The following is a 27141-nucleotide window of genomic DNA, read 5'->3' as shown; positions in this document are numbered from 1 at the left end:
CAGGTGAGTCCGACAAGGCGTATCTCGGGCTAGTGAGACTACATGGCGACTTTGGCTGCGACCCTCGTTGTGTGAGCAGATTGCTGTATCGTTCTACGACTCCATCACCAAGGTAAGAGAACGGAGTCATTGCGACGCCAAGGGTGCTACGACTACGACTTCTATTCACAAAACAATTGAGCACTGATGATTTTTTGTGACTGGACGTGGCATCCTAAGCGACACCACTCCATTGGTGAAGGAGTCACAGGACGTCATGGCTAACTATGGCTGCCCAAGTCGCCGTGTGGTCCTAGCCTAAGCGAATGGCGTCGCCCTGAGGTTGCTTCGACTTCAACTTCCTATCAGAAAGAAATATCCAGCAATGCTCCATCATCTTGTGACTATACGTCTCCCTCCGCCAACCGCAGGGCGACAAGGTGATCTTTAGTCCCACGACAGGGGTCATGGCTAAAGTTACTACAGTCCTTACATGAAGCAAAACATAACACACCCGACTCTGCTTCATCTTATGTTTCCCATTCCAGTTCAAACCTGTTTACTCATGACTTAGCCGTCTTCTGCAGGGAAAGACACATTCCCACCATTCACCGCTAGGGGGAGCTGTAACGCAGTTCCCAAGTGCTATCACGTGACTCGTCCCTAGCGGCCGCGCCAGGGAATTACAGCTGGGTGTACAGAGGTAACAAGACCTTGATGTGTGTGCGTGTCAGCTGATACAATCATGTGATACGGGGTATGACAAGGGCTCACAGACACTAGAGCCACCACCAGTCTCACACCTTTTGGTCGACGTGTATGGAGCCATTTTGTTGGTGATAATAAACGCCTATAGCTTGATATTAGTCTTCTAGAAAATGGCTGCCTCCTATCCCTGTAGTGAGGACATATTGTAAGCTGTTATTTTACTTGTGTATTTCTTCTCGTAGTGCCAGGGGACAGTGGGTTGTGAGCGAGAGGATGGCGGAGATCTGATGAGCTGACCTGCCGCTTGTCTATACCGACTGTGACAGATCTGCTTAGATAATCAGGTATGGATGGAGAGACATGAGGGCATAGTGTCAGCACATACATGTAGTATGTGGGGGTGTAATCATATGTGTCATACATCATGTACAGGTATTGGGTATGAATGATTATATATGTATCATGTAGTGGGGGTGTATATAACAATCTGTATGTATAGAGGGGTGTATAATGTGTTATATAGTCGTGTGTATGGTGTATGTTACATGTTCTGTATTGATGTGTGTGTTACGTGTTCTGTATTGATGTGTTACATGTTGTGTATGTTACGTGTTGTGTATATTACATGTTACATGTTCTGTATTGATGTGCGTGTTACGTGTTCTGCATTGATGTGTTACGTGTTGTGTATTGATTTGTTGTGCGTTGATATGTGTGTTGTAGGTTACATGTTACAGCTCTGTATGATGTAGTATTTATACATGATACATGTTGGATATATGTACTTTGTATATTGGTTTCTAAATACAGCCCAGATCATGTGACACGATTGCCCTTGTGACCATTTGCTCTTCTATCTCGCCCTCCTTTCTGGAGGAATCTCTGGCTCTCTTTTTACCCAAGAACCTCAGGCCTCCAGTGAACGTCTTGTCTTCGTGGCCTGTCACCAGGTCCGGGGCCTCCATGTCCTTGGCAGCCTGAAACCGACTATGCACTTCAGATAGTGACTCCCCCATAAAATCTCTGTGGATCCCATTAAAGTCTGATATGTGTGTTTGTGGGGGTCTCCTGACTGCTCCCCAACAGCAGATGTCAGGGAACAAGGACTGGCCATGTTGGCTTTCAGTATAGCTGATCCGGTGTTATTGTGGGAGATAAGCAGTTGTCAGATGAGTCAGGCAGCAGCTTATCTCCATCTTCTATATTGCACAGACTGCAGAGATTTATATGGGGTATGTGTGTGGGGGCGTAAGAATCTGATCCCTTGTTCCGCCAGGAGATAACCCATCACCAGAGGTGTCTGCACACATGCAGACTGGTATATACATATATATCAGCCACCAATTCTGGAGCAGCACAGTTACATAGTAGATGAGGTTGGATGAAGACATTAGTCCATCAAGTCCAACCTATAACCCTACAATCCCTACAGTGTTCATCCAGGGAAGGCAAAAAACCCCATGAGGCTCGTGCCAATTGCCCCATTTCAGGGGAAAAAAATCCTTCCAGACTTCAATCTATAAAAATCCTGGATCAACGTGTCCTTAAAATCTAGAGTCCATAACCTGTAATATTGTTCTCTTCAAAAAAGGCATCCAGGCCCTCTTTGGACTTTCTCAATGACTCCACCATCACCACTTCCTGGGGCAGAGACTTCCAGAGCCTCGCTGTTCTTACTGTTCTTTCCTTGTGACTCTGCACTGTCCTGTTCTTCAGTATTCCTCCTGTCAATGTTAGACTACATTGTAATCTGTGTGCTGCAATTTCTCTTGTCCATAGTGCATGACCTTAGACACTGTCCAATCACTACTGACAAGATCACATTATGTAGGGACGCACCCTATTGACAGGAAGAATTGTAACATTATTTGAATTGGCAGTTTAGTCATACATTTCCAAGAGAAATAAAGGAGGAACAGCTCAAGGAAGAGTAAAACAGATCTATCCGGAGAGGTGACCACAGCACTGCAAGCCTAAATATGGACTGGAGTGCACGTAATGAAAATCTGACCCTAAAATGGGTAGATGCAGAATAGAGTGGGGAAAAAAACAGATGCTGCCTGGTATGCTGTGGATCCAGTAGGTGGCGCTGCCTGGTATGCTGTGGATCCAGTAGGTGGCGCTGCCTGCTATGCTGTGGATCCAGTAGGTGGAGCTGCCTGCTATGCTGTGGATCCAGTAGGTGGCGTTGCCTGTTATGCTGTGGATCCTGTAGGTGGCGCTGCCTGTTATGCTGTGGATCCAGTAGGTGGCGCTGCCTGCTATGCTGTGGATCCAGTAGGTGGCGCTGCCTGTTATGCTGTAGATCCAGTAGGTGGCGCTGCCTGCTATGCTGTAGATCCAGTAGGTGGCGCTGCCTGCTATGCTGTAGATCCAGTAGGTGGCGCTGCCTGTTATGCTGTGGATCCAGTAGGTGGCGCTGCCTGTTATGCTGTAGATCCAGTAGGTGGCGCTGCCTGCTATGCTGTGGATCCAGTAGGTGGCGCTGTCTGGTATGCTGTGGATCCAGTAGGTGGCGCTGTTTGCAATGCTGTGGATCCAGTAGGTGGCGCTGCCTGCTATGCTGTGGATCCAGTAGGTGGCGCTGCCTGCTATGCTGTGTATCCAGTAGGTGGCGCTGCCTGCTATGCTGTGGATCCAGTAGGTGGCGCTGCCTGTTATGCTGTGGATCCAGTAGATGGCGCTTCCTGTTTTGCTGTGGATCCAGCAGGTGGCGCTGTTTGCAATGCTGTAGATCCAGTAGGTGGCGCTGCCTGCTTTGCTGTGGATCCAGCAGGTGGCGCTGTTTGCAATGCTGTAGATCTAGTAGGTGGCGCTGTTTGCAATGCTGTGGATCCAGTAGGTGGCGCTGCCTGCAATGCTGTGGATCCAGTAGGTGGCGCTTCCTCCTGTGACTGTTAGTATGAGGCGCCACCTGTTGTATCCACGTCAAACCAGGAGACGCATAGTTAGCCTCTACTTCAACAATGCCAAAAATCTGTGTGTGTGCTGGACCACATGGCTAACACTCCATGAGCCAAGGCAGTGCCACCTACTGGCCACGCCTGATTTAAACCCCTCCATTCTAGACTCAAATGCCCTTATTGATGCTGCCACCTTGCGGTCAGTTGATTTCTTGAGTAATGATATACCTGTAGTCTTTTTACAAGTGGGATTACTTTGGCCATACCATTTATTTTACCAGTTTCTGGAGCAAATTTATCAATAGCGTTTGCATTTAAAGGGACACTGGATCAACACTATAGGGATACTATATAGGTATAGATTGAACTTGATGGACCCTTGTCTTCATCCAGTCCTTTATTCCCTGTCAGGAAGAGTCAAGACACCCCCCCCCATACATATTAGATAGGCGCATGCCCCCATATTAACATTTGGCATCTTGAGAGTATTCCCAGGGTTATTGGGGCTCTGTTAGCAGCATATAAGGCCCATTGGCTACCTGACTCCTAGGCAGGGGTGTAGCTATAGTGAGTGCCAAGGTAACAGTCACGTTTGGGCCCTGGACCCTGAGGGGCCGCAAAGATCCCTCTGCCACATGGGATTTGCGGTATCAGTAATGCTCGCAGATAGTCCTCACTTGGGGTCAGTGAGAATTTTTGCACTTGGCCCTATTGACTTGGAACTATTGGAGTCAAATAAGTTATTCCATGCGTTGTGAATGTCTGACGTATCTGTGACTGACCCGCCATCCTCACGCCCGCTCTCGCCCTCTTCACAGCAATGAGAAGATTGTGTCACTTGTGACAGGAAGTTCCCGACCACATGTCCTATTCTTAGGATTGCTCAACATGGCAGCAGGAAGTCAGGTCTGGGATTTCCAGAACTGAGTGTTGTATTAACCCTTCAATACAGGAAATATTTTTGGCCTAAAGGTGCATTCACATGGTGCACTGGAATAAAACCGCATGCAGATTTGATATGGTTTGGTGCAGTTTCTTCATTGTACACCTTTATTTAACATAGACCTAAAACCATATTAAAACGGTCTGCCACGCTGTAGTAAATCCAGGGTACTGGAGCAACACGGTGTCTCAGTGGTTAGCACTACAGCCTTGCAGCGCTGGAGTCCTGGGTTCGAATCCCGCCAGGAACAACATCTGCAAGGATTTTGTATGTTCTCCCCATGTTTGCGTGGATTTGCTCCCATTCTACAAAGGCATACTGATAGGAAAAAAAACGTACATTGTGATCTCTATATGGGGCTCACAATCTACATTTAAAGGGATCCTATCATTCAGACGACAAGTACCACGTCGGAATAGCCTTAAGAAAGGCTATTCTTCTCCTACCTTTCGTTGTCTTCTCCGTGCTGCCATTCGCCTACAATTCTGGTTCTTGTCGGTATGTAAATTAGCTCTCTCGCAGCACTGGGGACGGGCCCCAGCACTCAGACAGCACTGGGGGAGAACTCTCTCAAGTACCGCCTCCATCTTCGTCAGGAACTTATCTTCATTCTTTTCTTCCGGCGGTGTCTTCTTACTTCTAGGCCTCGAGCAGAGCAGATTGCGCATGCCCACAGGCCCCGAGCAAATGGCCGCTTACAATACTATGCAAGCGGCCATTTTCTCATGGCCTATGGGCATGCGCAGTCTGTTCTGCCCAAGACCGGAGGGCTTAGAAGTTACAAGCCACCGCCAGAAGAAGAGGCTGAAGATGACGCTGCTGAAGAAGAGGAGGTGGCGCTGGAGAGAGTTCTCTCGCAGCATTGGGGACACCCCCAGTGCTGTGAGAAAGCTAATTTACATACCGACAAGAACCGGGATTGTAGGCGAACGGCGACACGGAGAAGACAACGAAAGTTAGGAGAAGAATAGCCTTTCTTAAGGCTATTCCGATGTGGTACTTAGAAAAAATGTCGTCTGAATGATAGGATCCCTTTAAATTAAAAAAAAAAAAATCCAGTGCATTGTCTTACTTCAAATATATGCCCGTTTCGTGCCAACCCCTATGTAAGACGCATCCGCGCCTTATTGTGTTGGTTACCCAGTAGACAATCAAAGCAAAGCAAACTGCACCAGGGACTGCATATTCCCAGTGCTGCAGGTAGCCATACTGCTCAGTATTATATATTACCGTATACCTGACACTTGAGGAACTAACTTGTTAGAACGAAAATAATAAAAAAAAAACCCTTCCCTTTTCCATGATAACAGAAGCTTCTACATGTTTGCCATTCAGGATGCTAAGAAAGATGGGTGACATTACCTGTAGCTGAAGGTTTTCTAGAAACAATTAGAACTTCAGTGGGTCCGCTTATAAAACACATCTGTCATTGAAACAGAATCTTTGACTTGAGTCTGAACAGAGCCCAAGCAGAGGATTGCAGTTATATTGGATGGGACGTTGTCGTCTTTGCGCCTTGTTGTTTTCTTATAATTTTGCTAATGGATTTTCAGCAGTTTCTTGTAATGATTTTATCCCGGTTGTGGAGGAATCCTGTGCCTGGAGGGCAGCGTACAATGGTTGGATGATGTTTTGTGTACACACGGTCTTACCACACACTGGGAAGCCGTGTCTGCAGGTTACAATGTGTGTGTGTACTGCGTAAGTGGTTATTACACGGTGTCGCTCCTACGTCATGGCCCCGTTGCTGTGAACTAGGCTGCTTATTTGTTTGGGCAAATGACCGCCATCTTGTAACATTGCATCCTGTAACAGAAAAGATCAAGAGGTTCAAGTCTGTGGACTGTCACCTTGCTCAACCTGCAGGCAAAGACGCCAAGAAGACGCCTGCCATGATAGATTCCTCTTAAAGGGATAGTAATTATTGTTGCTCCAATAGACAGACATAGGATGGACTGTTTCCTTGGGATGGTGGCCATATATTTTGGAGAGCTTCCCCAAATACATACATTGTCAATTCAGCCAAGTATGCATGTGTTCTCAGTGTGGAGAGGGGAATAAGCTGCTCACACATATCTCCAGGCATATCGAGATCTGACATCTGTTCACAGATATGTATATCAGGTATATATGGATTCTGTCTGGTTCACACTAGCCTTGGTCTTTCCATTGTTCTGATCCATCATATGACCAAAAGAACGGATAATTGAACTGTTACAACAGCAGTCACCTACGGGGCCCAATGAACTCCATATTGGGATCCGTCAGATGTCCATTCTTTAAAGCTGGACTTGCAGAATGTCCTGCGATTCTGGACACCCACTGCGACCGAGTCTCCAAACGCAGATGTGAACGTAGACTGCACTGCTGAGGATTATGGTGACAACATCTCCTCCTCCGATTTGACACTGTGATGTCATGCTGACAGCGGGGCAGATTACCAACCAATCAGACCATGTTAAATATCTTGTATTTGCCGGTGAGACTTGTATCCACTGTTAAATATCCGTACCTAGCCTTGAAATTGTGGGATAGACTTGTGTCACGTGTTGAAGGCCTTATCCACGATAGGAAGAAGTCAGCTTGTTATAAATCAGTGTAGAGGTTTATTAATATCTTGAAGGAAAACACAGGAACAGGGAAAATGTCCAAATAACACAAATATCAGTCAATTGTCAATAGCTTACATCTTCAGAGAAGTTAAATCATCTGGATATCTTGTAGTTACAGCTTGGTTCATGCTTGTCATCTGGTTGGTGGACTTGGGCTGGTTACAACGTCCATGGATGTCCATCTGCCTGGACCACCCACCCTGGTGTTCCCAAAGACAGACCTCCTGGTCTTCCCCTGGTCTTCCCAAAGACAGACCCAGACATGTGTATTTCTTACTCATTTATATTCATGAGAGTGGGTGTTACCTTCCATCTTGTAGCTATGTAAGGAGATTTCTAAAATAGTGTACTCTAACCGCACCCATGTTCCAAGAATATAAGACTATGATGTCAGTAGAGTGTTAACCCCATGTCTGCTAGAGAATATTGTAAATATATAATATTTAACAGACCACAGCTTTCATTTTTCAACAGCATGCCGCGCTGGAATTGGTAGCTAAGGACGACTTTTTAAAAATGTATTTTGTATTATGGTGGAGTACTGTCAGGGGGGAGTTCCTCTTAGCCCAGGTAAACTGTCAGGAATGCCCTTCTGACAGTGGGTAGAGATCGGCGCTGAAACGGCACTGATATCTCCAACCCTGGGGCACATAACAGGAAAGTTGACAGTGCACTGAAGTCTAGCGAGTGTATCGGGGAGTGTTCTGGGGCCGCTGAGCATTGCAGTAAGATCTTCAGGGTTATGACACCCAGGCCCCCTGACTGATCAGATGTTTAATGAGACTGCAGCCTTCCCAAGCACACCGCCATATGTTTGTACAGAGGTTGTGCTTAGTATGGAAGCTCAGCCCATACACTTGAATGTGACTGAGCTTCGATCAAGCCTTGTGACCGATGAAAATGATGATATTTGGCCTGTGAAGCGGAATGCTCCCGCCGCTTCATACGGCTGATCGATGGGAATCTCAGGTGTTGGACTGTCACAGATCTTCAGCTGATGAACTATCCTAAGGATAGGTCATGAATTAAAAAGTCTTGGTAAAACCTATTTAATTTCAGGTCAGATCTCTCACTTGGAGCATTGTACGCAACGACGCCGCAAGATATATAGGATTCTGCAGCTTCTACAATATGAGGAGCGTTTACTCTGTACTTGTGACTAGCTGCTTGTGTTACTGCTCATGGGATGTTAGTCAGACAGCAAGCAGCTTTCCCATTTGAGCTGGGATTTCTCTTTTTCTGCATCATAACCTGTCTTTGCAGTCTAGTGTTTCTAAATCTCTTCTATTATATTCACTTGGGCTTTCCTCGGGTATTTTTTTTGCTATTTTACAGTTACTCCTGGCAGAGTTACATGTAAAGAAATCAGTAGTAGTACTAATAGATGGAGGAGAGGGGCAGACAGCTCCTTATTGTACAGACCTGCCTCAGAAAGAAATGTGCTGCAGTCATAATGGGGCTATTGCCAGAAGAAAAACTGATAAGATACAATGTAAGAAGGCTTATACAGCCATAGAACTGAGTGCACAGTAAGACCCTGCAGACATTTCTACATTTCATGAAACCTCTGGTACCCTTTAAGAGAAGCGTCTTTGTTGTACAATGTCTTATGGTCACTATTTTGGAATGTGACCCTGCGCCCCATACCATAGGGTAAAAAGACTTTCAACAAAGCTAGAATTGAAGCGGAAGAAGAGTCAAGGCTAACAGAATTAACCCTATCTGATAAAACTAAGTTGTACAAGTTCTTGGTAAGTTAGAAAGACCAGGATGACCAGAATACAAGAAGTACCACTAGAGGAAGTCTCACTCTGGGGTCAAGATGATCTTGTCCTCAAATTTGGCTTCTATTCATTACTAATAATAAGAGTAAAGCCTCAGAATAGCTGCTGCGGGACGGGAATGGACTTGGCACTTACTGGTGTCTGCTCGTAGTAGATATATACTTATATACTTGTATCTGTACGAGGTAATCGCTCTACTTTAATGTTATGCCTCGTGGTTGGACCGCATGAACTTCTGTATTACAGTGTACTGAGCCTGTCACATTGTACTGACAAGTGGCCCATTAGGCCTTGGCTCACATCAATGGCAGACCTGGGGACCTTTGGCAAGCCATTGGCTCCCCCACCATCGTCACATGTGGGAAAGTATGGGGAGTACAGAAGAAGGTGCTGGATGTATTGGTGCCAATGTCCCTCCACTGTCAGAAGAGTCGGCCTTACAGCTCAGTGTCATCGATGAAAAACACTTCCCTCTGACAGTACAAGTCTGTGTACAAGGGAGTACTGTCGGGGAAGCGTTCCTCACAGCCAAACGATGACGCTACACTGTAAGGCCTGCCCTTCTGACAGTGGAGGGAAATCGGTGCCGAAACTAGCAGCCCATACCGGGAAATCCAACAGTGCGCTGAATTCTATCGGTGTGTAATACCGCACGTCTCCGAGGTCATAAATGCTTTCACTGATAATATGTCCAGTATGGCTGTCTCATACATAAATAGTGTAGTCACAGATCACAGCTCCCCCTATTGGAGCGGAGAGGTAAAGCAGCCGATCAGCTAGATCTGATTGAATTAATAATTGGGAAATCATCCCTTGTGGCCCCTGACTGAGCCGTCTCTTTTACCTTTGCCTTCACCATTGTTATGTGCTAATACCTTAGTAACTTCATATTTTCATGTCTTTTTATAGTGAAATTCTGCCCCCGACGAACACATAACCCACAAACATGACCGAGTTCTGGTTGATCTCTGCTCCTGGGGAGAAAACATGCCAACAAACCTGGGAAAAACTCATGGCCGCCACTACCAAGAATAACAACTTGTCTACCAACCATAAGTTTAACATACCTGACTTAAAGGTAAGTGCTCGGTGGCGCTGGACGGTTATAACCTAAATCGAAATCATGATTAATCGTGTATTTTATCTCGATTACAATTAATGGCGATTGTTTAGATCCCGTCAGCCCTAGTGTAATGGTGAGATATGAAAGATTTGCCCACAAATGCAACTTACCTACCATCACCAAGTCTGGGTGGAGTAATGGTGACTTTATTTTCTATGGGACTACCATTGATAGTTATATACAGGGCTTGGCTGTATTTGGCAGAATGCAGCACGACCTGCAATACAATTTATATATAGAAAATGAGAACCTGTTCAGTATTGGAGGGCGAGCACCAGCAGCTGGACCTCCACCAAGCTTTTGCTCGTTCTGTGAATAGCCGATACTTTGGTCCAACCCCATAAATCTTAAATTCCTTTGGTCTAGGTCAAGTGCCGCGTGGCCTTGCATTTCTGTATAGGAGGTGAATACATCCATCTTCTACCAAATAGCTGCAAAATAATAACTTGCATTATGTAGGCCATGCGGGATGTAGGGGATTGATATAGTCATATCATTATTTTTTCTCTGCTTTTGCTTTACGACAGGTCGGTACTCTCGATGTCCTGGTCGGTTTGTCTGATGAACTGGCTAAATTGGATTCATTTGTAGAAGGGTAAATCCTATTATATGTATTATGTTATGTCATATCATGTTATATGCAAAAGCTGCACTTTATGATGTAATATTATATGTTATTGCCTCCATTGCCTGGGCAGCTTGGTCTCAAGGAGGCAGCTTGCTGTAGCAGAAAGCTTCTATCACTTTTCTGTCTGCAGCTAAGGGCATGGATCTATTATTGGGTCATGATTTCCATTACAAACAAAAACCATGATGCCTATGCGAATGGAGCCCAAGACTACATTCATTTCAGTGTCCGCTCTGGGCCTCCTGCACAAAGTCCGTCAGAAATCCCAGACAAAAACGTCCTGAATGGCAGAACTTTTTATACTGTGATGTATAAGAAAAAATAGTAGACACATGACAGACCCCCATGATGTGATATTTTTGCTGTCTGTCATTTTTTTTGGTACTGGTACTGCAGTGGACCAAAAAATGGAGACAATATCGCAGACATGAACCTGCACTAACCCTGCTTTTATCAGTATTATGCAGAACCTTTAACCCTGGTAAATAGGCAATGCTTTGCTATTCCATTTTGTTCATTTAGGGTCACACATTGAGGTTTATTCTCATATTTTACTATAAATGAAATTCTAACCCTTCCATAACATTTGATTGACCAGATATAGAATATGGGATCATGGAGGGGGTCACTATTCAGGATATCATCCTATTAGGGTGCATTCAGACATTGCAGATATCCCTTTAGATTTTATACTACACAGTACAGTACAATCCATTTGAATCAGGTTCCAATTCTGATATGTAATCGGTAGAGTCCAAGGCAAATCCTCCATAACATTTGCATTTTCAGAGTGAAACATCACCCACATCAGGTATGTATGTTGCAGGCATTTAGCACATGGCCGTGGAATTTATCATGTCCACGACATACTACATCACTTCTGCGCTAACTATCATGTAATGACTTACACAGCAGATTTTAGATGCAAAAATAAAATGATAAAGCTTGTCCATGATCAGGGATTTCTGTTCTGATCATAGATCCTGCTGAGGCCACTACAGGGCAAGGCCTCATGCACACTACAGACCCATTCTATGGCCGCATACACGCAACTGTGTATTTTTATGGTCCAGTGAGCCGGAAGACAAAACTCAGGATAGGTCCTATACCTGTCTGTTTTGTGGATCACGCTCACTGGCCTCAATGAATGGGGCATAGGTGGCACACAGATGTCACCCATGTGCCGTCCATGCCATGCAATCATTGCTCGGTGCACGGTCGTGTGCATGTTTCCTAAATAAAGTGTTACCAGCAGCCAACCAGTTGTTGGATTACTTCCCTGAACACCCTGGTCCAGTTTCTGCATGTTGGAAGCTGCATCTGCTTTTGTTTGTTTGCCTGTAAGGGACTATTAGGATGAATGATCCGCTGATTGTACCGCCATAGACTCGGAGCACAATCGAGGAATTCATCAAGCCCAGCACGCCAGAATTCTGTTGTTGAAAAATTGCAAAATACAGATTGCTGTCTTTATTGGGCTCTTTTGTCTTAAATAATGTGCAATATTTAGCATTTTTACACCATACTGGAAAAGACCATCCTGTCAACCATATTTATTAAATGAGATCCATGGGGTTATGCACGAAGAGGATAAACTGCTGATCAATCCTGAGAATTGGGGTGTAGCATGTAGGGAATGTAGCCGAACTCACGGTGGCCATAGACACCCCCCAATCACTATAATGGGACAGCTGGATTGCCAAAGTACAGCATTTAGCTGTCTCCAGTGCTCCCATTGAATAGTCTCACCCCATCTTAAATCAGTTGTGTGGCTTTGGACACTTATCTCCATTCACAGGAAGGAGATAAGTGTCTGATCACTGGGGTCTGATTGTTGGTTTCCCCCCATGATTAAGAGGATAGGGGACTGCAAGTCCTTTTCTGTAAAAGGAGTGCCGGTGCGCTTGTGCGCAGGTTCTCCACTACTATGGAGCTGTGGGTGCTGCAGGAGATTGAAGTCACAACAGCCCCATAGAAGTGAATTGAGTGCTGATCACACAATAGGGGGACTTGCAGTTCCCCATCCTCCTGATCATTGGGGTACTCGGTGATAGGACACTTATTGCCTGTCCTGTGGATAGGGGAGAAGTGTCTATAACAGGACAACCCCTTTAAAGAGGACCTTTTACCACCTCCACCAGCTCTCTGCACCCTGTAATAGCTGCTGCTCCACAGATTCTAGTGCACTTGGATTTATTTTTCTCGCCCCCACCATTTTCTGCCAGTTTAAGCACCCGGTATTAGGCTCTCTACTGTCACGTAGGCAGTCGGTTCTGAGCTGGAACAGACAGTCTGGGACCACCTACGTGACAGCAGAGAGTCTAATACTGGGTGCTTAAACTAGCAGAAACGTTTGCTCAGGAATGGTGGGGGCTACAAAAAAAATCCAGCTGAACCAGAATCAGTGGAGCGCCATCTATTGAAAGGCGCAGAGTTTGAATTGGTGGAGGTGGTGAAGGGTCTTCTTTAATCCGTGATGGTGGAGAGGATTTCCCTCTTCTGAATATGTATACATGGATATATCCCTGAAATGGGCACAGGGAGAAATGTCTACTGGGCGACTTCCTGATGGCTCTTCTCGGACGTACTCCGTCCACAGACGCCGCTATCAGTACTGATGGAGATGATCATTGCAGTTCCTGGCGTACACGTACTGCAGATTGAGCAGCACTGTACTATTGGGGTGAAGTCCTACTAAGGTCCAAGCCGTATTCTTAGCAGTGCTGATACAAGGCTGCAGATTTTATCACATGTTGTTCTCCTTATGATCTCCTGCTATAAGCTTTATGTCTCTGTGTACTCGCGGTCCAGCACCAGATCATTGGTTTATTTTTGGTACATTTTTTTGGGCTATAAGAATATCAGCTTAGATTGAATGGCTGCTGTTTATTTCTTATGGATTGCTACAGAATTAGTGCATTTCTGTAATTATTATATTACAATAATACAACCAGCATTTGGCAGATTTATAATTGTCTTTATATGTATCTGTTCTTTATAGAGCGGTGAAGAAGGTTGCGCAGTACATGGCCGACGTCCTGGAGGACAGCAGAGACAAGGTGCAGGAGAACCTTTTGGCCAGTGGAGGTATAACCTTCTCCTATACAGTATGGTATGGTGTAGTAGCAGATCACTCAGCATGTCTTTTTCAGGATTTACTCTTAGGCTAAGGCCTCATGAAACGTCCTGCAGCAATAAAGCACCGCGGGAAAAACCGCGGCGGGAACGCTTTGCAGTTCTTTCTGCAGCGCTTTAAACACAAAGTTTGCAGAGTTTTCTGTTGCAATTATACCTATGAGGAAAGCGCCAGTGTTTCCGTAGGTATAATTGAAATGCTGCAATTTCCAAAAACCACACCGGTTTTGGAGATTGCGGCGTGTCCACACGGCAGTTTTTAGCGCAAAGTGGGGATGGGATTTGCTAAAATCCCATTCACTTTGCCTGTACTGTAAGACGCCGCAATTTTTCCCACAGCATTTCTGCCACAAGCAAATCACGGAGTTTCTTTCCTGTGGGGCCCCGGCCTTAAAGGGGTTTTCCAACCCCAAATGGATTTTCCTATATAGGTCATCAGTATGTGATCTGTGAGTGTTCTGACACCTAGACCCTGCGCAGATCAGCTGTTCTGGTGACCTCTAGGTGATGCACAATTTTTTTTTGTAATTTTTTTTTTCCTGTACTTTCCTTTTTTTTGTGCATTTACTTACTTTTTTTTTCCTGTATGTTCATCTTATAATGTAATTATTTTGTACCTTTGAAGTAGGTTTCCTGTAATGTTATAATAAATGATAGGTTATTCCACTCGACGTTGAAGCAAGTCATGTGGTTACCTGGTAAATAGCACTTATAGCAGTTCCCTAGTGAGTTCGTCCTTCCATAGTGCAGTAGCAGCCTGTTCAGACAGAGACGACTAAGCAGCACATGACCCCTGGTGTGCCTGTGAATCAGCGCCTCGCGCCCGTCCGGCGCCCGCCCCTCACCGCTCTCTTTCTTTTTCAGTGGACTTGGTCACATACATCACAAGGTTCCAGTGGGACATGGCAAAGTACCCGATTAAACAGTCTTTGAAGAACATTTCAGAAATTATTGCTAAAGTAAGAATCCTGTTTAATAATGACATTTTCCGACTTAATGGAAACCCTTGCCCAGGGTGAGGAAAGATGGTGTCATGGAAAAGCATGTGTGCTTATTCCTGTCCTATGCACATGGGCATGGATGAGAATAATGTGTTCAGGTCCAGAGCTGCTCTGGTTGTGTCAGACAATACATACTATTGTGTGGCGTGTTCACATGATGCGAGGACGCAGCGGTACTTGCCATATACAAGCCATATGTGAATGCAGTGTAACAGACGGATGTTCTCAAGCACGCACGAACAAAAGGTTTACTGAATAGTGATAGTGAAGTGGTACATAGAAGTCAACAGGGGGTGGCCTAAATCGGAAATTTAGGTGGGGTGGGAATATTAAACTTTCAATTGACTGGAACCCACCTGGGAGATCATTGCAGCCTTAAGGAGGACCTCTCATGAGTTGGGGCACATGCAGTTTGATATACCGCTGGAAAGCCGACAGTGCCCTGAGTTCAGCGCACTGTCGGCTTTCACGATCTGTGCCCGGTGTGAAGAGCTATCTGTACCGGTACTGTAGCTCTTCACAGTCAGGGCTTGTTCACATCTGCTCCCGGTCTCCGTTCATACAGGTTTCTGTTTCCTGAACAAAACAGAGCAGGAGATGGAAATGGGTTTGAAAGATGTCCGGCCGTGAGCGGCGGTGAGCGTTTTATGCTCTCCGCCGTGAAACCGTTTTTTTTAAACCGGACACAGAGTCGGACATGACTGACTGTTAGGAACGCCCTTCTGACTGTAAAGAGCTACGGTAGTGGCACCGATAGCTCTTCACCCAGGGCACAGATCGGGAAAGCCAACAGTGCGCTGAATTGTGCGCATTGTTGGCTTTCCAGCGGTGTATCAAACCGCATGTGCCCCAACTCATGAAAGGTCCTCTTTAAAGGAATTATCCGGCCTCATATGGAATTTTTATACTGGTGACTTATCCATGTTTAGTTATTTCTCAGTGCTGTAATAATATGATGCTGTAATGCCGCGCACACAAGGGCTGTGTCTGCAGCATCACTTCCAACTTATCAATAATAAACATGGCCTCTGGGAGGTTGAGGGGCAAGATAAGATCACAGGGTCCAGGAGGTCACCATAGCAGTCAGGAGGCCGACTGCCTTTCCCTATTGCTTATAGGGAGCCTATGTGCAATGTAATGCAATACAATGTAGTACATTGCACTAAGGATCAGTAGATCCCAGTGTAAAGTGCCCTTGTGGGACAGTAATAAAGCAAAAAAAAAAAAAAGTTGAAAAAGTTAAAAATAAAGTATAAAAAGTAAAAAATTTGATCTTTATATGTGGCAGTTTATGCTGCATATAAAAAAAAATAACATTTCCAATTGTGTTTTTAACTAGTCTCCAGTTAATTTATAACTAGTACTGCAATCTTAGCAACCTATCAAAGCTGAGGCTCTGAGAACCAGGTACCAGAACCCTATTTTTTAGGTGGTGGTCTGTACTAGAGATACTTTGGTAAATCCACTTTGGTAAATCTTCAGCTGTATGTACAACATTGAGTACTGGTGTATGGACAGTGTCTTCCTGTTATTGCTTAGTTAGATCATTGCTAATGGAAACTTTACAGCCTGTTTTCTACGAAAAGGAAGTTAGATAGGTTAATAAGAATATTACACACCTCCCAGATACGATACCAAAAAAAAAAAAAAAAAGGATTTGGATCATAAAATGCAGGTCAACAGACCATATCTTTACACGGTGTGTCATTTACAGGTTAACGTTTTTAGCCCAGAAAACTCCATTTAATGCATAAAATCATTCAGCCATGTTACGTGGACTAATAGTAACTAGAAGCGTCTGACCTCCTTCTTTGTATATTTACAGGGTGTCACACAGATTGATAATGACTTGAAAGCGAGAGCTTCTGCCTACAACAACCTGAAAGGAAACCTTCAAAATCTGGAAAGAAAAAATGCGTAAGATTCTACATTCTAGATAGACATTCTAGCGCCAGCTGTAGGATAGGGCGGGTTCACACCAGCGCCCGCTTTGCAGGTTTCCGTCTTCTGCCCGAGAAACTGGACAGGAGCCGGTAACCAGCAGTCCGTTTTCATACCCATTCATTTGAATGGGTTTGCAAAGTGACCGCCCGTGAGTGTCTTCTGGTCTCCGTGGCGAAACTGTTTTTTTTAACTGGACACAAAGTCGGACATGCAGGACTTTGTGTCTGGTTAAAAAAAAACGGTTTTGCCGCGGAGAGGCAGAAGACACTCACGGGCAGACACTGACTGCCGGGTTTCCGTCTCCTGTCCAGTTTCTCGGACAGAAGACAGAAACCTGCAAAGCAGAGACCGGGCGCAGGTGTGAACCCGGCCTAACTTCCATGTAGGCCAGTGAGTTGAAGTACTCGTGCTTTTAGTCTCTATTATTACAGAGTAGTAATGACTGTATATTAATGACTGTTATTAATGACTGTATAAGACGCCATATTTACTGCCACACCAAAAGTTCTGATTCTCCCATCCAGCAAGGCTTCCTACTAGCTACATGTCAGAGTAGATATAGATATAGTTTTCTGAGAGTATGTGTATGATGTATCTTCAACAAGTTCCTTCTTTCCTCCTATCACATGAATTTCTAGGTCCATTGGAAAATTGGATGACTTGGGTAGTGAATCACTTGGCCACAGGTTAACCATATGAATCATTAAAGGGGTTTCACAAGAACATAACTATATTTAAATTTGTAGACAGCTAAAACATTAGTGCAAATTTAAAGGGGTTGTCCACTTTCAGGCCAAAATTGAGAGACAAATAAACGTACAATTTTCCAATGTACTTTCTGTAATTCCCTATGGTTTTCTATATATCTGCATGTTGTCATAAAAATCACTTCATAGTCATGTGATGTACAGTCCATGGTCATGTGATACACAGTCCATGGTCATGTGATATACAGTCTATGGTCATGTGATATACAGTCCATGGTCATGTGATATACAGTCCATGGTCATGTGATGGACACACAGGTGCACAGCTCTTTTCACTCACAGCTCTGGAATCAGACACCTGCCTGGTAAGGAGCTGTGCACCTGTGTGTACATTACATGACCATGGACTGTATATCACCTGACCATGGACTGTATATCACCTGACCATGAACTGTATATCACATGACCATAGACTGTATGTCACATGACCATGGACTGTATATCACCTGACCATGGACTGTATATCACATGACCATAGACTGTATGTCACATGACTATGGACTGTATATCACATGACCATGGACTGTTTGTCACATGACCATGGACTGTTTGTCACATGACCATGGACTGTTTGTCACATGACCATGGACTGTTTGTCACATGACCATGGACTGTATATCACATGACCATGGACTGAATTTTATCCACTAGGAGTAAGCAGAATGAATGACAGCAAGCACAGATCTAGAAAACCGTGAGAAATTGATACAGAAAGTATATTGGAAAATTTTACAACTTTTTATTATACAAACAATAGCAATTGTCTCAATATTGGTCTGAAAGTGGACAACCCCTTTAAATAAAAAATGTAAGAGTTTTAAAGAATTTTACTAACCACCTTCCTAGTGATTTCTGTTGTTTTGAACAGTTGCCATTGGATATCACCATGAGGTTAGGAACTTTCTATGGTCTGAGACTTGTCAAAAGCCCAGCCATGATGTCCTTATTGTGGACGGGTTATCAAGCAGGGACAATACATGTATGAGAAGATAACCCGGACACAATAAAGACATCATGGCTGGGTTTCTGACAAGTCCCAGACCATAGAAGGTTCCTGTATTCATGCTCACATTCACTTGCAACTTCTCAAGACTAAGATGGTTAGAGAAAATCTTTAAAAAGCTGTAAAATTTGTGATTATTTATATTTTCAAAAATGGTTAAATTTTATTTGTTCACAAGTGTAAAAATGGTCATAATCATGGGAAACCCTTTATCTACAAAAAGAGCTTTTACATCACTCTGGACTCCATGGACCATAAGAGGGTGCAACGGATGTAAAATACATGAGTGGGTGCAACGTATGTAAATCACATAAGAGGGTGCAATGTATGTAAAACATATGTGACCCTGTCATCTTAATGTTTGAGATGGATCATGTGAACATGCAGATCCTGTGTAAGGGAGCTGTAGATCTGGTCATGTCATTGGTTCTTATACAGTTACATTTTCCCTGCAGAGGTAGCTTAATAACCAGAAGCCTCGCTGAGATTGTGAAGAAAGACGACTTTGTCCTGGACTCTGAATACCTGGTCACTCTATTAGTCGTCGTTCCAAAGTAAGTCGTGTTCTTATATGTAGTCTATGTATCATAAAGATGGCATATACTGGTTCATATTCACTAGGTCTGGCCTGGTAGAAAGAACCATCATCATCATCATTGTTATCATGAGAACTGTAATCCATATAGTTAGGGGTACAGCTATGGGGGGGGAGGTAGGCATCAGTACTGGACAGTAGAACCTGAATGTAGGTCAGATTTATTTTATTAAAAACCGATCCGAACACTTGTTTTCCAGGAGTAACTATAATGACTGGGTTAAGCAGTATGAAACTCTGGCTGAGATGGTGGTCCCTCGGTCTAGCAGGTAAGTGACAAGCAAATGTAAGGTAAAGGGGTTTGTCCATAACACACTGATGACCTATCTTTAGTATGGGTTATCAATATCTGTCTGGTGGGAGATCCTACACCTGGGACCCCCACAGATCAACTGTTTGAAGAGTCCGCAGCAGTCAAGAGAGTGCACAATATAGTGCCTAGCTGCTGATCTGTAGGGGTCCTTGGTATAGGACCCCTTGAATTAAATATACATGATTGGTATGTAAGTCCTGGAATACCGCTTTAAGATAACGGTGCAAGCAATCGAATGTGTATAAGGATCACCCAATCTCCCCTTATATCAGAAGAAAGAAGGATTGAGCATTTTGGATTTCATTATGCCCAATCCTTTAACGGACAAGGAAGTAAGTCTCAGACGGAGGTGTCTAGCAGCATCTTGTTACCCTCCCTATTGAAAACATAAAGACGCCTGAGCATGCATTTGGAGGGTTCAAGAAGAATAGTTATGGCTGATCCAAGTTATCGACCAATTCAATTGCTATCAGGGTGTATGGCCCAATCATCTCAGGTAACAGCGGAGATGTATTTGGGAAGTAGACAGTGATTGTGTCTGTCCACATGAGAACTAATGACGTAGAGTTTTCCTCTGTACGGTCTTTCTGTTGTCCACTGTATAATCTTCTGTGTTTAGTCGGGTATAAGACATCTAATTTGCTACAAGTATATTGTGTGCGGCTCATTGACACGTATCTGTAAGTGTTAGCTCTTGTGGGAAATAATAGCTGTCTCTTCTCATGATTGCCTCCTCTTCAGTGTCTTATCAGAAGACCAGGACAGTTACCTGTGTAATGTCACCCTGTTCAGAAAAGCAGTGGACGACTTCCGGCACAATGCCCGAGAAAACAAGTAAGTTGTGATGATAATCCCTGGAGAGGAGCGGCTCATCTGGACAAAATGTCAGAACATAATATTCCTCTTTATTACAGGTATGTTGTCCGTGATTTCCAGTACAACGAAGAGGAGATGAAAGCTGACAAAGAAGAAATGAACAGACTGTCTACTGACAAGAAAAAGCAGTTTGTAAGTCCTGCTGTATATAGTCATGTGACCATGGATGGGGTATATACAGACATGATGGGGCCCCATAGCCAAACCCTTGATGGACCTCACTGAGATCTTTACCCAAATCTCACTTGTCAATGCCTATGATCTCATTTTAAGGAATATATTTCTGTACTGATTTGTTTCTTCATGGCTCCGTCGATAGAAATAGTAACTTTGTAATGAATTGTTTCCTTGCTTAATATCCCAGTTACCTGTAAGGGTAAAATCACGGCCGCAAAATAACACGGCGTATACGATCCGAACTCCCATTGAAATGAATGGGAGCATTTTGAGCGCGTCATCTGCCGGCACGTGTATACGTGCCAGATTGCGCTCCACTTTCCTCCATGTGATCTTACCCTATTATGGTAATTGTAATAGCGCTCTCTGGTGTTCAAAATGTGCTTGTCATTCTAGTGAGGTCCTGTTAATTGCTAGCATGCCCAGTAGAATACAGTACAGCTTCTGCTGTGTCCTCAGTGAAGAAAAGGAGAGAAAAGAAGAGACATTTTTTTTATGCCTGGACAACTGGAGGAGGTAAAAAAGTGAAAAAAAAACAAAACAATACAAAACAAAAACCTAACCTGTCCCTGATGCTCTGGCGTCCTTGCGATGTGTTCCCGTTTTTCTGCTCCGGTAGCTTCTCGCAGGTCTCTTCCTGAGTTCCGCTGAAGTCACTGAGCGGTCACGTGACTGCTGAGGTCAATCAGCAGCCTCAGGAAGACACCCATGATGTCGCTATAGTAGTGACATCGCAGGCCCTTCGTTGAGGCCACGTGTGGCTGGGACTGCCATCACAGCCGAGAAGATTGGACTTCGCTGGGAGGCCTGGAGCACCATGGAAAAGTGAGTATGATTTATTTATTTATTTTTTTTACTGCCAACGGCTGATATAGAACTTAAAATAGTTTGCCCATTTTTTCCTGGACAATACAGCTTCTGCTGTGTCCTCAGTGAAGTAAACTGATATAATTTAAATAAATTATATCCCTGCTTCTTTCACAGGAGATACAGCAGAAGCTGTACTGTATTCTACTGGGCATCCATAACTAAAGGAGCCTCACTAGAAGGACATGCCTAGACCTATACATTTTAAACACCAGGGGGTGCTATTACATGTAGATAATTGCAATATTTCTATGTGGAAATTTTTTTTAATAGCAATGTTTACAAAGTGACTCTAAAATACCTCTTCAGGATCATTATTGCCATTTGTATTGATGACAGAATCCCTTTACTATAGGAGAGCTTTATTTTTGTGAATTTGATAAATTTTATTACTCTGGTTACATTCAGCTAGCATTAGCTGGGACCTATACATTGATGACCTATCCTTAAGATAAGCAGAAGGAAAACCTATGTCTAGCCTAAATGATATCTCTGCTTCCTTTACAGCGGATACAGCAGAAGCTGTACTGTATTCTGCTGTCCATGCATGAGTAAAGGAGCCTCACTACAATATGTCCAGAGCTGTACATTTTAAAAACTAGGGGGTGCTCTTGCAAGCAGATAATTGCAATATTTTTGTGTGGAACCTTTTTTTTTTCTATAGCAGTACTCTACGAGAGATAGGTCATTGGTATGTGATCGGTGTGGGTCAGACAACCGTGGCCATGGCTGATCGAAGAGATCACTGCTCTCATAAGTGCCGCAACTTCTTCCTGTGCTGCAATACCAAGTACAGCAACTACACAGTATATAGCGCTGTGCTTGGTACTCAGCTGAATGTTGCAGCCTCTTCAAACAACAGAACTTTGGAGGTCCTGAGCTTTAAACCCCCATCAACCACATATTGGTGACCTATCCAAAGGATTCTGATCTGATTGGTTGCTGTATACCTCCAAATAAAACGTATTTTATTATTATTATTATTATTAATAATATTTTATTATTTATTATTATTATTATTATTATTATTAATAATAATAATAATTAATTATATTATTTTATTATTATTACCATGTCATTATTTTATACAATGGTTCACAGCAATAAAAAAAAAAATCAGTTCTTTGACAAGAGCCTAATATCAGTCACAAGTTGGATTCCCCTTTAAGTCATATATCTATTAATGTCAAGCTGTTGAAATTGGAAAAGTCGCTCATCTATTGACTTCATTGACTTTTCCTTTAAGTGTTATTACCAGAGCGTGAACTTCCAGGAAGGAGACATTTTAAGAATTTCCCATGATCTTCTCGGAGAACAATATCTCACTTTGTCGGACCTCTGTTTTCTGTATTAGTAATGATTAGATACACTTAATATACTGTGACCGTATCTCCTGCAGGGTCCGCTTGTACGATGGCTCAAAGTAAATTTCAGTGAAGCTTTTATTGCCTGGATCCATGTGAAAGCTCTGCGGGTGTTCGTAGAATCCGTGTTAAGGTAAGGAGCAATTATCTGTCATTATTGATATTGTAATAGATGTCTGTGGGCAAAACCAAACCTGGGAAAAGCCATAATTGACTCCTTGAACATGTAGTCAATACCTAGTGGTTGTCACTGCAGCTCTTATGGGAGTTATGGGGTCACATCCACTTTAGATGTGCGATAAAGGGACACTATTTTGGCTAAATAATCCTCTCAATCCCTCATTTTCCCTACATATTACACAGTCTGTACTCCATACACAGTAATAGTGAGAGGCAGGAACAGCTCGCAATACAGAAGCATAGGGAAGACTGAAAAAAATGCAGGATTTCACAGAAAGGAGCCAAAATGTGTTAATAAAATCTATAACAAAATGTATTTACGACATAAATACAGCCAGAAAATCAAAGACCAAAGTATTTAAAATTGCAGTTTGTATATTGGCCACTAGTGGTCAGTAAAGCACTGCTGTATGTATCAGTTTACACCGTGCTGTGAAGTTAGTAGACTGCAGCAGGGTTTCTTTCTGCAGATTTTACCTTTTGCATGAAATCCACAGCAGATCCATGGCATAATAGGAATGTTGTAGATTAGATATGTAATGTAATATGTCATATGTAATGTGGGGTTGTCTTAATGTGGCTTTACAGAGATTGTTAATTTGGTTTATAAAATACATAGATCAATCTAGAACATAACCCTAAATAATCCCAAACGACGGAGAGCCGGCTGTGGACACCCACGATCCCCATAGACCAGGGGTAGGGAACCTTCGGCTCTCCAGCTGCTGTGGAACTACAACCCCCAACATGCTCCATTCACTTCCATGGGAGTTCCAAGAACAGCAGAGCCAGTATGCATGCTGGGAGTTGTAGTTTGCAACAGCTGGAGATCCGTACGTTCCCTACCCCTGCCATAGACTATAATGGGGTCCGCTGTGTGTCCTAGCAGAGAGAAAAGTCCTCCATGTAGGAGACTCCAACGCATATGTGAACCCGGACTAGTTTGTGTTTTTGTATTTTTGGGGTGTCTTACCTGTCTCATGACCATGTTGCACTTTCAGGTACGGGTTACCAGTAAACTTTCAAGCCATGCTGCTTCAGCCCAATAAGAAGACCATGAAAAAACTGCGGGAAGTCTTGTATGACTTGTACAAACACCTGGACAGTAGTGCGGCATCCATTATTGATGTGAGTAACTTCTCCCCAGATCTGCCACATGTACTGTACCTTCTTTATTCATTCCGTCCATATTGTGAGGGTCAGATATTGCGGCAGCGACTTCAGTCACACAAGTGAGGACACACTCTCCTGTTACCTAGGATATGATGATGTGTTTCTCCCCTTTAACTAGCCAATGTCCTACAAACACCCCTAGGATATAATGTAATAAAATCTGAGATTAGTGATTTCATGTATCTGAAACTACTCCTTGCTAAGACTGCCTTTAACTTTATATTGCTGGGGTCTGACACTCAGCACCCCCACCGATCAGCATATTGAAAGGACTGTGGCACCTGATCAGGTGCTGTATCCTCTTTACTATATACCAGACATGGCATTCTATGTATTGTAATGGCTGTGTACTGTTGTTAGCAGCTCAGTACCATTCATTTGAATGGGACTGAGCTACAGAAGGATCACGTGTTTAATGGACATGACATCAGTTGTTAAGAGGAGTCTGTAGTAGTCACTAAAGCACTGCAGCCCCTTTAATCAGCTGATCTTCGGAGGTCCCAGGTGTGTGATTCCCCCTGATTTGATAAGGATAGGCCATCAATATAATAATATAGAGGCTCATGAGTTAGCTCAGTGTTGTCTTTGGATAGTACTACAGAGATCGGCCATACCATTAAGAACATAATAATATCACAAGCAGGCGTACTCTCTGTAGTGAGCTGTTCCTTGTCTGAGCAGATATTTGCTATACACCAGGAGTTTTATGTGAGTTAAATATTGGTGACCAATCCTTAGGGATGGAGGTCTGACACCCAGCACCCTGACAGATCAGCTAGTACAGATTAGAAGTAACTACAGTAATTAGGTGAACACTGTAGTCTCTTCATTGAATACTAAGAACATCGCCATATATTGCGTAGAGGCTGTGTTTGGTATTACAGCTCAGCCCCATGCACATGAATGAGACTGAACTGCAAACAGACCATCAGATGAACGAACGTGACGTGACTGGCCTATGAAGCGGAAATGTCGCTCACTTGAGCACTGGTGCCACTTTCAACAGCTGATCTGTTTTGGTTCTGGGTGTTGGGACAGAACAGATAAGGATGACCTAAGGACAGGATACTGATCTATAACTCCTGGAAAAACCCCTTGCACCCCAATGCAAAGTCATTGGGGTCCTTGGATGCTGGAGATATACATTGTGCAAAAGATCTGGCAAATAAGAACATGGCATTTAAAGAGGACCTTTCATGGTCCGGGGCACAGGCAGTTCTATATACTACTGGAAAGCCGACAGTGCGCTGAATTCAGCGTACTGTCGGCTTTCCCGATCTGTGCTCCAGGTGAAGAGCTAGCGGTCTCGGTACCGTAGCTCTTTACAGTCAGAAGGGCATTTCTGACACTCTGTCAGGAACGTCCTTCTGTACAAGCAGCACCAATAGCGCTGTACAGAGTGAGCGGGGAGGAACGCCCCCTCCCTCTGCTCACAGTGCTCGTCCATAGACAAGTATTATCAGGAGGGGAGGGGGCGTTCCTCCCCGCTATTGGCGCTGCTTGTACAGAAGAATGTTCCTGACAGAATGTCAGAAACACCCTTCTGACTGTGAAGAGCTATGGTACCGGGACCGCTAGCTCTTGATCCGGAGCTTAGATCGGGAAAGCCGACAGTGCGCTGAATTCAGTGTACTGTTGGCTTTCCAGCAGTATATAGAACTGCCTGTGCCCCGGACCATGAAAGGTCCTCTTTAAGTAGGATCTTCCAGGATTTTAATATTAAGGACCTGTCTTTGGGATAGGTCCTCAATAGCAGATCAGTGGAGGTCCTAGTCCGGGGGCCCTGCTGATCAGCTGCAGACTATTTTTCCGCCACTGACGTTATGTTTATCAGTCACATGACCTTTGGTGCATCTCTAGTGAATTGGATTAAGCTGCAGTATGAAGCACAACCACTACATAGTGTATGGCACTGTGTCTGGTATTCACTTAGGTGAGTGCCACGGCCCCTCCATTCATACTAGGACTTGAACTATCACTCATTTCTTACCTTTTAGATCTAATCCTATTTATATTCCTTTCTAGGCTCCTATGGATATACCTGGGTTAAACCTCAGCCAGCAGGAATATTACCCCTACGTCTACTACAAGATTGACTGCAATTTGCTGGAATTTAAGTAAACGGAAACCTGTAGTTGTGTGACCGGAGCAGAGATGAGTGAAGTACAGTGATTCTCCTATCTAACTAACCCTGTGCTTGCTTCTCATGCCTGTACCCAAAAGAGCCCTCTCGACCCCCTCCTGTCCCTTAGTCGCCCTCTTTTGACACTTAATTTGTTTCCTTTTAAAGAATATTGGATAGATATTGTCGCTTTTAATCAATGAGTTCTGTCAATGTCCTCCGGGCAGATAAGAGTCTATTTATAAAGAGGTTTATTTAAGGCTGGCATTGCCACGTGACACGAGATGTAGATGTCATTCCTCATGTGTATGGTGATCAGCGTTCATCCCTCTGGTAGGCGCCGCTCGTAGCTCAGTCTTGTTTACAAGGGGCTATGGTGTAATTGTTTTATACCATTCCATTCACTGTATTTACTTCATCAATAGTGTTTCAATGTGGACTTGTGATGTAAAGTGTATGTAATATTTAACGTATGTGCTTTCTGTATATTTGATAAAGATCTCTAGAGCACTGTCAGCACACACAAGGAAAAAATAAAACATACCCGTATATACGGTAACCTGTCCGCATGTCTTTATTCCTGGAAAAATTGTTTCGACACTAAAACCACCAAGAAGTGACGAGTAATGCTGACCATGGTGTGACAGTCAAAGTGTATGTATATCTATAGGAAAACTTGTGGTGCCCTTTCCTTCTTATGCAGGATCCTTGATACACATACTGAGCACGCAAGTCCTTAAAGGGATTATCTACTTCCAAATATAACATCTGCGAGGGTCCAACAACTAGGACCCCCGGAGATAATATGCCATGGGGCAGCACGGCTGCTAGTATTGTTGACTGCAATGCGCGCTCGCTGTACAATGTGTAGCGCTGACTTCAGATACTCCAGCACTGCCTCATAGACGTCAATGGGACAGCACTGCAGTACCTAAAGCCACTCT

At 43.9% G+C, this 27141-nt stretch overlaps 1 protein-coding gene across 1 annotated transcript; it reads left to right on the top strand.

Annotated features, from left to right (window-relative positions):
- Positions 1–934: 934 nt before the first annotated feature.
- Positions 935–26762, top strand: ATP6V1C1 (ATPase H+ transporting V1 subunit C1). The gene is made up of 13 exons (XM_075270274.1): positions 935–1031; positions 9839–10007; positions 10580–10647; positions 13682–13767; positions 14680–14774; positions 16642–16733; positions 18986–19084; positions 19326–19394; positions 20180–20272; positions 20353–20446; positions 22758–22855; positions 23904–24030; positions 26101–26762. The coding sequence occupies exons 2-13, from the start codon at positions 9876–9878 to the stop codon at positions 26194–26196; spliced, it is 1149 nt and encodes a 382-aa protein (XP_075126375.1). The 5' UTR covers positions 935–1031; positions 9839–9875; the 3' UTR covers positions 26197–26762.
- The last annotated feature ends 379 nt before the right edge of the window (positions 26763–27141 follow it).

Source organism: Leptodactylus fuscus, chromosome 4 (assembly GCF_031893055.1).
Source record: "Leptodactylus fuscus isolate aLepFus1 chromosome 4, aLepFus1.hap2, whole genome shotgun sequence".
Taxonomy (NCBI): domain Eukaryota; kingdom Metazoa; phylum Chordata; class Amphibia; order Anura; family Leptodactylidae; genus Leptodactylus; species Leptodactylus fuscus.
This window is presented reverse-complemented; position numbering and strand designations above follow the sequence as displayed.

Bases quoted from the DNA above. Each gene is read 5' to 3' on its own strand.
- ATP6V1C1 (XM_075270274.1), top strand. From the start codon at position 9,876: ATGACCGAGTTCTGGTTGATCTCTGCTCCTGGGGAGAAAACATGCCAA. The intron at 10,008-10,579 runs GTAAGTGCTCGG...GCTTTACGACAG, and splicing joins TTAACATACCTGACTTAAAG to GTCGGTACTCTCGATGTCCT. The intron at 19,085-19,325 runs GTAAGTCGTGTT...CTTGTTTTCCAG, and splicing joins CTATTAGTCGTCGTTCCAAA to GAGTAACTATAATGACTGGG.